Source organism: Amblyraja radiata, chromosome 18, assembly GCF_010909765.2.
Source record: "Amblyraja radiata isolate CabotCenter1 chromosome 18, sAmbRad1.1.pri, whole genome shotgun sequence".
Taxonomy (NCBI): domain Eukaryota; kingdom Metazoa; phylum Chordata; class Chondrichthyes; order Rajiformes; family Rajidae; genus Amblyraja; species Amblyraja radiata.
Genome location: NC_045973.1, coordinates 33,246,789 through 33,261,434, shown reverse-complemented (window position 1 = coordinate 33,261,434; position 14,646 = coordinate 33,246,789). Strand labels below are relative to the sequence as shown.

General features: G+C 45.6%; 1 protein-coding gene across 2 annotated transcripts in view; it reads right to left on the bottom strand.

Annotated features, from left to right (window-relative positions):
* Positions 1-8,634: 8,634 nt before the first annotated feature.
* Positions 8,635-14,646, bottom strand: part of sema3f (semaphorin 3F) — a 213,449-nt gene continuing 207,437 nt past the window's right edge. For both annotated transcript variants that reach the window (XM_033037079.1, XM_033037080.1), the window contains exons 16-18: positions 14,477-14,544; positions 12,868-13,001; positions 8,635-9,617 (exon numbers count right to left, since the gene is read on the bottom strand). In XM_033037079.1, coding sequence (XP_032892970.1) covers positions 9,174-9,617; positions 12,868-13,001; positions 14,477-14,544 — 646 coding nt within the window. In that variant the 3' untranslated portion in view covers positions 8,635-9,173. The remainder of the gene's footprint in view (positions 9,618-12,867; positions 13,002-14,476; positions 14,545-14,646) is intronic.

Genomic DNA, 14,646 nt, shown 5'->3' with positions numbered 1-14,646 from the left:
ATTTAGAAGGATTAGCCTTGAAATGCGCAAGGTGTATGTAGCATAATCCAAATTGAGTAATTGAAGACAAGGATTCCACAAATATTGAATTCTCCAGCTGTTAAATTATAAATTGTTTCACTGACACAGCGCTATATTTGTTTAGTGAAGGTAGTAGTCATGTCATAGAGTCATACAGCGTGGAAGCAGGCCCTGCTGCCCACTTTGCCCACAATGACCAACGTGCCCCATCTACACTTATCTCACCTATCTATGTTGGGCCCATATCCCGCTAATCATATTCTATCCATGCACCTATTTAGTGTTGAGATAGTACCTGCCTCAATAACCACCACCAGCAGCTCGTTCCATACACCTACAACCCTTTGTGTAATGGTATTACCCCTCAAGTTCCTATTAAATCTTTCCCCCCCTCACCTTAAGCTGATGTCCTCTCGTTCTAGATTCCCCTATGCTGGGTAAAGGTTTCTGTACATTTACCCGATCTATTCCTCTCATGATCTTATGCACCTCTATAAGATCACCTGTGCTCCAAAGAATAAAGTCCTAGCCTGCTCAACCTCTCCCTATAGCTCAGGCACTCAAGTCCTGACAACATCCTGGTAAATATTTTCTGCACACTTTTCAGCTTAACAACATCTTTCCTGCAACAGGGTGACCAAAACGTATCTTCATCAGATCTCACAACTTTTGCTCCCCGTGTTATTCCAAGCAATGGACAATAAGGTGTAAAATGTATTAGTGTCTAACCCTTCATGAGCCGATCTCAGAAATCCACCACCAGGTAGGCGGAGACTGCTCAGGGTGACTTTCATCACTCCTTCAATGTGAGCAACCACTTGGCCTCCACAACATGGCTGGTTGGGAGCCCCTGGCCTGGGGAAACCAGGAGCATGATATAGTCTCACAGTGTTCAGGCTACTGGGCTTTCAGTGATTGGGGTTGCACAGCGCCAGGGACCCAGGTTCAATCCTCCCTACGGGTGCTGTTGGGGGCGGCACAGTGTCGCAAAGGTAAAGCCTGAGATCTTCATTAACCGAAGGATTAACCAAAAGACAAAAGATGGCATGGTGGCGTAGCGGTAGAGTTGCTGCCTTACTGCGTCAGAGATCCGGGTTCAATCCTGACTGCGAGTGCTGCCTGTATGGAGTTTGCACGTTCTCCCCGTGACCTTGTGTGGTTTTTGCCGTTGCTCCGGTTTCTTCTCACATTCCAAAGATGTGCAAGTTTGTAAGTAAATTGGCTCTTGTAAAAAAATATCCAGAGCGTGTAGGAGAAACTAAAGTTTAGTTTACTTTAGAGATACAACGTGGAAACAGACACTTCGGCCCACAGACTCCACGCCAACCATCATTCGTCCGTTCACCCTAGTTTTATGTTATCATACTTTCTCATCACTCCCTACACACGAGGGACAATTTATAGAGGCCAATTAACCTACAAACTCATCTTCCGGACGTCGAAGGAAACCGGAGCATCTGGAGGAAACCCAAGTGGTCACAGGGCGAACATGCAAACTCCACACAGACAGCACTCGATGTCAGTATTGAAGAAAGTCTCTGCTGTGAGCTGTACCATTGTGTTCTACCAGTTGTACCACTGCGTTCTACAGTAATATCCAGATATGGCAGTTTTGAGTGTTCTGCAGATTTTGGCTTGTGGGCTGTGCAGCACCCTGATCAAATGAACTTCCCAAACGTGGCAGTTTCTGGGTTAATTGTTGGAGAGCCTGCATTTCTATTAACCATAGACATTTTGTGCTTTCTGAAGTAAACTTAAATGACTGTGAGGGTGGTACAGTGGCGGTAGGGTTGCTGCCTTACAGCGCCAGAGACTTGGGTTCGATCCTGACTATGGGTCCATGTCTTCTGGAGCTGCTGCCTGAGCAGCTGAGTCCAGCAAAAAAAAAAACCAAAGTACTGGAGTAATTCAGTGCTCAGACAGCATCTCTGGTGAACATGGATAGGTGACATTTCGGGTCAGGATCCTTCTTCAGTCACCTATCCACGTTCTCCAGAGATGCTGCCTGATCCTCTGAGTTACTCCAGCACCTTGTGTCTTTTTTTGTAAACCAACATCTGCAGTTCCTTGTTTATTTGAGGTACTCCAGCACTTTGCTCAAGATTCTGCCATCTGTCGTTCCTTGTTTCTCCGTTCTGCTTCTATATCTGACCTTAGTGAAATTAATTTCGGAGATGGAGATAAAGCATTGACCTGCTTTAGATAATGTGTTTAGCATCATCATCCAGGCATTTTTGCTTCTAAAATTTGCTTAGAGCTCCTCAAGTGGCTCAGCTGGTAACAGCAGGTGAAGGTTGTGATAAGTAGCAGTGTGACTGAGAGATGTACTGAACAATCTGATGTTGACGTTTTTAGAGTGAGGCCGTACATAGATACATAGACAATAGGTGGAGGAGTAGGCCATTCGGCCCTTTGAGCCAGCAGCGCCATTCAATGTGATCATGGCTGATCGTCCACAATCAGTACCCGTTCCTGCCTTCCCACATGCCCCTTGATTCCGCTAGCCCTAAGAGCTCTATCTAACTTTCTTTTGAATGCATCCACTGCCTTGTGAGGCAAAGAATTCCACAAATTCACAACTCTCTGTGTGACAAAGTGTTTCCTCATCTCAGTTCTAAATGGCCTACCACTTATTCTTAAACTGTAGCCCCTGGTTCTGGACTCCCCCAACATCGGGAACATGTTTCCTGCATCCAGCGTGTCCAATCCTTTAATAATTTAAAAAGTTTTGCCTCTCATCCTTCTAAATTCCAGTGAATACAAGCCCATTCTTTCATCTTATGACAGTCCCGCCATCCCGGGGATTAACCTCGTGAACCTACGCTGCACTCCCTCTATAGCAAGAATATCCTTCCTCAATTCAGGAGACCAAAACTGCACACAATACTCCAGGTGTGGTCTCTCCAGGGCCCTGTAAAATTGTCTGCAGAAAGACCTCTTTGCTCCTATACTCAACTCCTCGTGTTATGAAGGCCAACATGCCATTAGCTTTCTTCACTTCAATTTGAGCCTTAATGGCTCCTGTAAGTATATTGTCAGAACAAGTTGTAGAGCTATTAAGAAATACTCCAAGTAATGATCCAACAGATTTATTAGCATATAATAAAGTTATACAGCAAGTTGTCACTACTGTGACTACATACCGACTACCCGCTAGTGTCTAGAAGCGTTACTAATAACTGGTGAGAGTATGATAAAACCCAGACTGGATTATAGATCCGAGTGATGTATGGCATGTGTGTATTAGTATTAGGTAAGACAGATCTACACAAGTGTAGTGGGAACTGGTCAACTATGTTCTCCCTGGTTAAAAGCTGGAAGGTGCAATGAGTGCGAGGTCCCTTCACTGAGGAAAGGAAGGAAGCACATATCAGTCTGCTTGGGGTGGCACAGTGTTTAATAGCCGCTGCCTTGCACCTCCAGCAGTCTGGGTTCGATCCTCACCCCAGGTGTTGATTGTGTGAAGTTTACCCTTGTGCACATTCTCTGTGTGTCTGTGTGGGCTTTCACCAGGTGCTCCAGCTCCCCCCCCCCACCACATCTCAATGGTGAGCAGATGGGTTAACAGGCTGCTGTAAATGAGGCCTGGTGTAGATGGGCGGCAGTGGAATCTGGAATTGTTGATGGCCATGTCAAAGCGAAAGGTTAAAGGGAGATGAGGGGAGGAATGGGACTGATTTGAGGGTCAGGATAGCCTTGATGGGCCAAGGAGTCTCTTTCTCTGTAATTAGAAAAATCTGAGCAGTAGACGGTGCAGCGGTAGAATTGCTGCCTTACAGCGCCAACGACCCGAGTTCAATTGTCTTTACAGAGTTTGTACGTTTTCCCCACCACAGCGTGGGTTTTGTCCGGTTTCCACCCACATTCCAACGACGTACAGGTTTGCAGGTTAATTGCCTTTGGTAAAGATTGTAAATTGTTCCCAGTGTGTAGGATAATGCTAGTGTACGGGGATTGTTGGACGGCACGGACTTGATGGGCTGAAGGGCCTGTTTCCGTGCTGAATCTCTCTAAAAAAACTAGGTGCGTCCCAATATTGCCCACTAAGGTGAAAGCACTTGGTTGTAATTCTCGCGCTCACGGCTCAGACCTCCATTCATGGAGACACAAGAGAGTGCAGATACTATAATCTTCAAGAAAAAAATAAATGCCTAAGAAATTCAGCCGGCCAGGTGGCATCCATGGGGAGAAAAGAGCAGGGAAGATTTTGGGGCCCAGACCCTTCTTCAAACTGTTTTTATGGTTGTGTAATGACTTACAATGTGGAGACCAGAAATTCAAGCAGCCATTATTGCTGGGTTAATCGCTGGACATGGATACATTCTCCAGAAGATATTGCCTTCCCTGGCCATTTCCCCAGAGAATATGGGAGCAGAATCCCTTCAGGCCTGTACCCATCTTCAGCACAATTAATGCAGATCCATAGCTGAAGCCCTCAATCCTTCAATAGGACACAAAGTGCTGGAGTAACTCAGCAGGTAAGGCATCTCTGGAGAACATGGTTAGGTGACGTTTCGGGTCGAGAACCTCCTTCAGAAAGATGGAGGTGGGGGGATGGGGGGGAAAAAACTGGAGGTGGGTAAATGGTTGGAACAAAGGCCAGAGATAACAAAGGAAGGTTTAGTTTAGTTTAAGAGAGATAAAACGTGGAAGCAGGTCCTTCGTCCCACTGAGTTCGTGCCGATCAATGATCACAAGCATTATCCTACACACTAGGGACAATTTCCAAACTTTATGAAAGCCAATTAACCTACAAACCTGTGCGTCTTTGTAATATGGGAGGAAACCGGAGCACCTGAGGAACACCCATGTGGTTACGGAGAACATACAGACAGCACCCATAGTTAGGATTGAGCCTGGGTCTCTGGCGCTGTAAGGCAGCAACTTTGCCGTGCCACCCTTTGTCCTTTGGTTCATCCTTCGGTTCATGAAGATCTCAGATTTACAAATGTTACATCTTATTCAACATCGGAGAATTCCAAATGTCGACTGCCCTCTGAGTTCACTCACGGAAATGGTGGCTCCAATTTTTAGACCATGCCCCCTTGCCGTAGATCCCCGAAGCACCTTATGGAGTTATCCCCCGGGGCAATAAATAAACTGTTGGAGGAACTCAGTGGATCAAGCAGCATCCTTGCAGGGAAATGGACAGATGTTTCAGTTCAGGGCCCTTCTTTAGTCTGAAGCCTATTCTCGATCCTTTGATTAATGAAGATTTACTCATCTTGGTTTCAAAATTTTTCATCTCAGCAAACATCAGCAAATTCTATTTTGGACTAGAAAACTGCCTGACCAGCTATGTTCCTCCAGCAGTTTGCTTTTCGCTCAAGATTCAAGAGTCAAGAGTGTTTTATTGTCAAATGTCCCAAAAGAGAAGATCAAATTCTTACTTGCAGCAGCACAACAGACATATAAACATAGTAGTCTGTAAACACCATTTTAAACAACAAAAAGATGTTCAGTACATTAAAAAAACAAACCGTCAATAATAGTGCAAAGAATAATAAAAAATATCCCCCCAGTCAATGCAATTCAGAGCTTAGTGGGAGGTTTTAGTGTTTAATAGCCTGATGAAGTTGCTCCAGAACCTGGGTGTTACGGTTTACTTGTTTCTATACCTTCTTCCCGATGACAGGAGTTAAATGAGAGTGTGATTTAATTTAAATTTAAATTTTAAGTTAGAGATGCCGTGTGGAAACAGGCCCACCTTTGGCCCACCGAGTCCACACAGAACATTTCACCCATACACCAGTTCTATCCTAGACGATTTACAGAAGCCAATTAACTAACAAAACTGCACGTCTTTGAAATGTGGGAGGGAACCAGACCACCCAGAGTAAACCCACACAGTCACAGGGAGAATGTACAAACTCCGTACAGACAGCACCCGTAGTCAGGATTGAACCAGGTCCCTGGCGCTCTGCCACTAATTCGCCCAGGGTTTTGAGGCAGCAACTAATTAAGGTATTCCAGCATCAGCAGTGTAGGAAGGAACTGCAGATGCTGGATTACACCAAAGATAGACACCAAATGCTGGAGTAACTCAGCGGTTCAGGCAACATCTCTAGCGAAAAGGAACAGGTGATGTCTCGGGTCGAGACCCTTCTTCAGACTGAAGATGGTCTCGACGCAGAAACATCACCCATTCCTTTTCTCCGGAGATACTGCTTGACCCGCTGAGTTACTCCAGCATTTGGTGTCTGACCCGCTGAGTTACTCCAGCGTTTGGTGTCTGATCCGCTGAGTTACTCCAGCATTTGGTGTCTGACCCGCTGAGTTACTCCAGCATTTGGTGTCCATCTCCAGCATCTGCAGTCTCTTGTGTGTGTGTGTGTTTAAAATCTATATAGGTTGAAATCAGTCACAGCAATAAAAATAATAATGACTGGAATCTGCAAGTGCGATTTACATTAAAGAGATGAGCCAGTATTTATTTGGTTTGCTGTTATCCACAGGAACTCTGTGTTATTTCACTCCACTGTCATTTGCACCAAACATGAATAACAAATACACTCAAGAATCTTTCTTTTCTTTGATTTACAAGTATTTACATGTAACAGAATATATGTTCACTGACATTTGAGCCAAGTTTAATAAAGTTATTAAAAATAAACTTGCTTCCTTTAAAAAACAAATATTAGAAGCTGGGTTAAGTGACATCACAGAATATATTATATACCATTACTGGAGAAATGCACCAAGGGGAGGAATTATTGATGCGCATTTTGCCAGCACACAATTTCGTTTTTTTTAATGTTCTTTTAATAAAAGTAACGGCACCAACAACAAAAAATTTCATTTAGAAAAAAACATGACCAACTTTAACAAATTATACATCCTTTTCTTCCAAAGCTATTTCATTTATGACAGTAAGTAAAATCAAAGAGCAGTCTGAGTGTAGACTCTCATTAACTATTAATGCATTCTAATATAAAATACAATGCAAGTTTTAAAAAAATCTACAGATGAGACTGAATAATTGTTAAAGAAGCTTCCTATTCACCTGAATTGAGGCATGATAACTTAATGCTCTAGAGTCTGTACATTTGTCACTGATACCATATTTATGCTTGGAAATTCCCAGTCCTCACTCTTTCGTGTGTTTTCTTCCATAATACTGCCAGGATGCGTGAGGAGGTTTACATAGAGCATGAAATGCCTGCACGAACAGTGAGATACTCTTGAGCTGTGCATTGTCTGTGATCCTGTGCCATTTAGCCGAGGAACAATGATCAGCATTCAGCTTCTCTATGTGATGTTTCCGAACAGGAACTGTGCCTGCTCTCCACTGCATTAGGAGATAGAGGGAAATATTTTGTGATATCACAGGCACTCCCCGACTTATGAAACCTGTGGCCCCTGTATCTGTGCTCCCCCGTGGTCTCCGCGTCGGAGCTCCCCCGTGGTCCCTGCATTGGTGCTCTCCCGTGGTCCCTGCATCGGAGCTACCCTGTGGTCTCCACGTTGGAGCTCCCCCATGGTCCCTGCATCGGAGCTACCCTGTAGTCTCCACGTTGGAGCTCCCATGTTGACTCTGCGTTGAGCTCCCTTGTGGTCTCCAACTGGTACTATACAGTATGAATAGTCAATTTATGTGTGCGCAGTAGCACTTCCATTTCCGACTTACCTAACATCTAACTTATGCAAGGGTCTGCTGGATATAACCCGGTACGTAAGTTGGGGAGTGTCTGTACAGTATATCCATTCTATTTTGGAGGATTTCCATTCATGGCTCCGTGTCTCCCATTTCTTTTAAGCCTCTGGATCGAAACGTTATGTTATTGTTGAGATATTGTCCATGATCCAACCACTTTTCCCCCCTTCCCGCACCCCACATCCCCCACCTTCTCCAGCACTGCTGGAGCATTCGAGGGTCTCCGGAACTTTGGAGGTTGAGGGGAGACTTGATAGAACTATCTAAAATTATGAGAGGCATAGATAGAGTAGGCAGTCAGAGCCTTTTCCCCCATGGTGGAAATGTCTAATGCTAGAGGGTTTAGCTATAAGGTGAGAGGCGGCAAGTTTAATGGAGATGTGCGTGGCAGGTTTTTTTTACACAGAGAGTAGTGGGGGCCTGGAACGTATTGCCAAGGGTGGAGATATGATAGTGGTGTTTAAGAAGCTTTTAGATAGGCACATGGAAGTGCAGGGAATAGAGGGATATGGTTCATGTGCAGGCAGATGAGATCAGTTTAACTTGGCATCACGCTCGGCACGAACAATGTGGGCCGAAGGGCCCTTTCCTGTGCTGGACTGTTCTATGTTCTGTGTAACTGATGGGATTGCTGCAGAGAAGTTTATATTCCTGGGAACTCTGGAGTTCGGTCCCATGTGGTGCAGGGTTGCGGGAATGATGGGCGGGCAATGGGGACAGTGGATGCTGAGGTCTTGGTTGGATTTCCCATGAATTGATGGAAATGTCCCATCTTATAGCTGTGAAGGGTCAGTCTAGATGTTTGGCTGTTTAGGTTAGGAACTGTAATGGTTGAATGTATTTTTGATTCCCCTTCAGGGAAAGGGAGCTGGTGAAGTATTTAAAGTGGCCCAAGCTGAGACAAAGAGATGCTCAGGAGTCAAGAGTGCGTCCCTTACCAGTTGAGTATCTATCCATCCTCTCCATTTTATACAATTAACTCATTTGCCCCTTAGAGCTCTGGGCTCCTGCTTTTTTTTTCCAGCCAATGCAGGATGAAGCAATAATCACCATAAGAAGACACAAAGAGCTGGAGTAACTTAGTGGCTCAGGCAGCATCCTGAGAGAACATGGATAGTTGACGTATCGGGCCAGGGCCCTTCTTCAGACTCAAAACGCCACGTTCTCCGGAGATGCTGCCAGACCCCACTGACTCGAGTTTCTCCAGCACCTTGTGTCTTCTTTGTCAATCAGCATCTGCAGCCCCTTGTTTCTACAATAATCAACAGACCTAGTTGATAGGGTACAACCAAAATACTTTACAATGCCTTAAAGTTATGGGACAATTCAGGAGAATACTGCTCCCATTGTGAGTACCTACATATCATACATAATGTCATGGGGCCTGTTGTAAGTACAAGGAAGTTGAATTATCATACTATATACAGCCTACAATAAATACTGTCTGTTGTAAGGGTAGTTATACTTTATATTAAAGAAATTCTAATCTCTCAGAGCTTCATGTTTGCTGGAGAATGGATGTGTGGTAATTTCTGCGACTCCGGGGCTTTTTCTTTTCTCTGATGGGCTTCGGTTTCAGCTGCTTGTTGAGGTTTTCCTTCTGGATGTGGGTCGGCCGTTGCCAATAGTCCTCGCAGTACTGGTTGATGAGTCCCATCTCCGGTTGGCTCAGGAGCTGTAGCAAGTCCTTGTATCCGGGGTTCGGGCTCCTGGAGGTGGCGGGGCTGCCGACGTGCAGGTTGGCGACGCCCGGCGAGAGCCCGCCCTGCGAGAGCACGGCGTTGACCGTGTTGTTGTTCAGTACCCGGAGGTGCACCCGCGCCAGCACGTGCTTGAAGTTGTTCTCCGTGGCCGTGCACTGGTACGTTCCACCATCCGCCATCTGCAGGGCTCGGAGGAGAAGACCTTGGCCTGTCCTTACCAGCCGCTCGTCTACCTTGATCTAGATAGTCGTGAGAGAGAGAAGGGGTGGCAGAGGAGAACAGTGTCAATGGCGGATTAATACAGCTTCCAAATCTACGTAGAAACAAAGAACTGCAGATGTTGGAGTAACTCAACCGGTCAGGCAGCATCTCTGGAGGACATTCTGAAGGCTCCCGACCCGAAACGTCGCCTATTCCTTTTCTCCAGAGATACTGCCCGACCGGCTGAGTTACACCAGTGTCTATCTCTGGAGGACATTGGGTAATGTAAATCAGTCTGACAAAGGGTCCTAACCCAAAACTTTACCTATCCATGTTCTCCAGAGTTGCTGCATGACCTGTTTTGTTACTCCAGCACTTTGTGTCTTTCTCTGCTAATATCTCTTTGGGAATTTCCCAAGCTCGTGAAAGCCAGTACACTAACACTAACACTGGAGACATTTACAATTTTACCAAAGCCAATTAACCTACAAATCTGTACGTCTTTGGCGTGTGGGAGGAAATCAGGGAGAACGTACAAACTCAGTGCAGACAGCACTCGTAGTCAGGATCGAACTCTGATCCCCGGCGCTGTTTGTCAGCAGTTCTATCACCGCGCCACCGTGCCGCCTGATCCGCTGAGTTACTCCAGCACTTTGTGTATTAGTTATTGCAGAAATGCACCCAGAGTTTACTTTCGTGTATCATCTCTCTTTGGTGTGCCTCTATGCCACCCATGAGGCCTGTTCCAATATCCTGGTTCTGGACAGACACAGACCCACTGATCTGTTCCATGGTCCCATCCATGGGATGATGCCTCTAGATCCTGCAACTACTTCACCATCATGCCCAGACAACAGCAGAAAGACAAGGTAGACAAAAATGCTGGAGAAACTCAGCGGGTGAGGCAGCATCTATGGAGCAAAAGAAATAGGCAACGTTTCGGGTAAAAACCCTTCTCCACACTCCAGACTTCTCCAGCCACTGCGAAATCTCCTCAAGGTATTCCTACTTTGAAGAAGTTCTTCTCCTCCCTCCGAATCCATAGATGCTGCCTCACCCGCTGATTTTCTCCAGCATTTTTGTCTACCTTCGATTTTCCAGCATCTGCAGTTCCTTCTTAAACATTAAGTAGAAGGACAAGTGTGCCCCAATCTTCCTGAATGCAGGAGGCCGACGTACAGGGATCACAGTAACAAGCCCTGACTTCTACGTTTCAGGCCACGTTTTTCACAGCAGCTGGTAACAGCCTGAACGCAAATCCCAGGTGTATAGCGGCATGTTGGTCCGCTGAGGTGAGTCTGTGCTGAAATGGGGAGCTTATTTTTTTACTGTGAGTCTAGGCAGGAATGCTGAGCTACTTATCGAATAATAATGTACGGACTTGCTAACGCGTGAAATATTATTCATTGGGAACCCTTGGGGTCAAGAGCTGTTGGTCCATAAATTAGCCACTCCAAACCTAGTTTCCATGCAGAAAGCACCACGCTGAGCTCTCGTTCCCTTTTACACAGCATCGGTATAATTAGAGTGCTCTTTCGAAGGGCTCACTAATGTTATTATGCTCCTTCAGAAGAGTTAACTGCCATTCTCGTGCCTCTCGAAACCCATCATTGTGCCTTTTGAGATAGTCTGCCTTCTAATTATAGAATGTCTTTAGATAGGGCTTTCTGAAAGTGTCGTGTCTAAAGTGCTTTCTCAGCTTTAGTTAACCCTTCACATTGCTTACTTGCATGTTTCTGCATTTGTCTGCTGCGATCACCCTTGGATGGAGAAAATGCACGTTTTAAATCAATGGTTCTGCCGACCACTATCACAGCTTACTAGCTTCCTGTGTAGATGTTACAGAGAGTGGCTGATATCCTGAACACTATGTCAGGGGAGATGATGGAATCATAAACAATGTCTATATTTAAGGGGCAGTTAGACAGATACTGAAATTGGTAAGGCGTAGAAGTAGATGGTTCTGATGCAAGTCAATGGGATTAGTTAGCTGAGTAAGAAAAATCAGCATGTACATAGTGGGCCAAAGGGCCTATTTCTGCACGTACAACTTGATGATAGCTATGCGAAAAGATAGTAGAAACAAGGAACTGCAGTTACTGGCTTACAAAAAAGAACACAAAGTGCTGGAGTAATTCAACAGGTCAGGCAGCATACCTGGAGAGCATGGATAGGTTACATTTTATGTCAAGACCCTTCTTAGTCATAGAGTCATACAGTGTGGAAACAGGACCTTTGATCCAATATGCCCACACTGACCAACATGCCCCATCTACTGGTTCCATCTGTCTGTGTTTCGCCCATAACCCTCTAAACCTTCCCCATCCATGTGCCTGTCTAAATGTTTCTGAAGTGTTGTGATAGTACCTGCCTCAACTATCTCCTCTGGTAGCTTGTTCCATATACCTACAACCCTTTGGGTAAAAAAGTTGCCCCTCAAGTTCCTAGTAAATCTTTTTGCCCTCACTTTAAACCTATGTCCTCTTGGCTCTCGATTCCCCAGCTATGAGGATCTGGACTCTTCAGTGGAGGTTTGCTGTGAATGTGTTAAATCTTGCACAATGATCACCGCGAAAACCCTTCCCATTTAGCAAAGGTCCTTCCTGCTTGGGTTGTGCATGACCGGCTTTGGGTGAAAGACAATGATAAGCACCGCCCTTTCCATGTGAAAGGAAGTGCCGCAGCCCCAGTGCCGAGTGACTCATTTCCCACCAGCTGAGGATCAACGGCTGATGGGGACACGTGGACCGCTGGTCTTGGGAAGTTCTCACATCAGTGCCGGAGACCTATGTCAGCTGGGGAGCTCCTCCCTGGTGGCATGGACAATGGTTTGAGATGGTGGTTCCTGTTCTATGGAGCGTGTCAGGTAGTATCTCCGGACAACATAGAAAGGTGACCATTCGGGTCGGGTTTCGATGGTGATAAGCATATGGGGTGAAGAATTCAAGATTCAAGATTCAAGAGAGTTTATTGTCATGTGTCCCAGATAGGACAATGAAATTCTTGCTTTCAATGCTTTGATAGGACAATTTAGGAAAAAAGTTGAAGCTCAGCATTGATCGGTTGGGCCGAATGGTCTATGTAAAATTGTATGCATTTTATCATCATAGTGATGTCTTCAACCCCCCACCCCCCTACCTACTGTGCAAACACAAGCTCAGATGCCCTTGCAGGAATATAAACCTTTTTATTGCCCATGAAATTAGTGAAAGGTCATAGCGTAGACCCTGGTGATTGAACGCTGGGAAAGGGTGGGTCAGATATTATCCACGCCAGCTATACATTTACCTCTTTCTTCCGGTCACTGCCAAGTCGTTGTAGCACCCACTTTATGCTGGCCTGGGGTGATTTGGGCTGGCACTCCAGGAACGTGCTACTGCCTTCCACACCATACTGCTCCGTCTCCACCGTTTTCCTGTTAGCTGTCAACGTATCGATAGTGCGTTAGGACTCAGCGTGATACCACCTTACCGTTAGAATGCACAAGGATACTCTACAATTGTACAAACACACACACCATCTTGCATAAAAGGGACACAAAGTGCTGGAGTAACTCAGCGGGCCAGGCCGCATCTCTGGAGAAAAAGAACGGGTGACGTCTCGTGTCAGGTCCCTTCGCTGGACTGAAAGTGGAGGGGAGGGAGCTTGTGGTAAGAAAAGGCCAGAACAAAGCAGGGCTGGCATCAGATGACCAAGGAAGGGTGGAGCCCATAATGGTCCATTGTTGGCTGGGGGTGAGGTGATAAAGAAGGGATACAAGGATGCAAACAATGGAACTGGTAGGATGACTAGGGTGGGGGAGGGGTTTGTTGTAGCTTGTTGTGGCCTGACTTTACTTATTACCAGAAGCTATCTCACCACAGACTCGATATCCAACATTTTGATTTTGAATTCAGTTTTTCTCTATCTTTTACCACACTCATTGCATGGGACTGGTCGCTGAGCCGTGTGAAACTTCATCTATAATGAGGTCTCAATTACAAAACCAATTGTTACTGTGGGATCAACTGCCGATTTAAATCCTCTCTTATCCATGGGAATTGGGGGCAACTTGTGGATTCTTTGTAATTTCAACAATGATCAGCTAAATTTGCACAGAGCTCCAAGCCACAGAGTGTGTTCCGATCCGTCCCGATGTCGGAGTTTCGATCATCCCGACAAGAGGGCCTGAACACCTGTAGCGGCGACTGCGGAGGGTTCAAGGCCCCGACCACGGGTGAACAAAGCAGGAAGATGACTGAACTTTATTGCCTTCCATCACAGTGAAGAATAAATGTGAACTTGATCAGAGCTAAAAGCTCAGAGATTAGAGTGGGCAGGCAGAATCTTTTTTTCTCGGGATGGAAAAATCAAAAACTAGTGGGCCTAGATTTAAGATGAGAGGGGCCAAGTTTAAAGGAGTTGTGCGGGGCAATTTTATTTTACACAGATGGTGGTGAGTTTCTGGAACGTGCTGCTAGGGTTGGGTATGAGGCAGATCTGTTAGTGGATAGGCTTGGGGGTTAAAACATGTATGTTAGGGGCATTAAAAAAACCCTTTTGGATAGACATATGGATATGCAGTGAATGGAAGAATATGCGTTATGGTCGGGTGGATAAATGATGGTCTTTTCAGCACAGACATTGTGGGCTGAAGGGCCTGATCTTGTGCTGTGCTGTTCTATGTTTTATGTTCCAAAATGCAAAGTCACACATCTTAAAATATTTTAGTGTGCTCAAATCCCACTGTACTTTACATTTAAGAAATTTAAAGATATTGTACAACTGGTAGTTGTTGTTTTTGATATCTCATTGTGTTCGTACCTCTAACACACCCTTGCCTCTCACTATAATGCCCATCACACAGAACTAAGGTGATGTCCACCTTCTGGGGACTAGGAAAAGTCTCAGCACTCACCGTTGGAGTTGTAGCCTCGGCATTGCCGGATCGGGTTGCCGTGCCGCACGTCTTGCCTCCGGCTTCGCCTGTCAAAACCAAAGGAGAACGGGTTCCGGTGAGAGCCATTAAACATGCATTTTGCAGTGCTTAGTTTATTATTGTTTCCAGCGGAAGTGATCATCATTGTT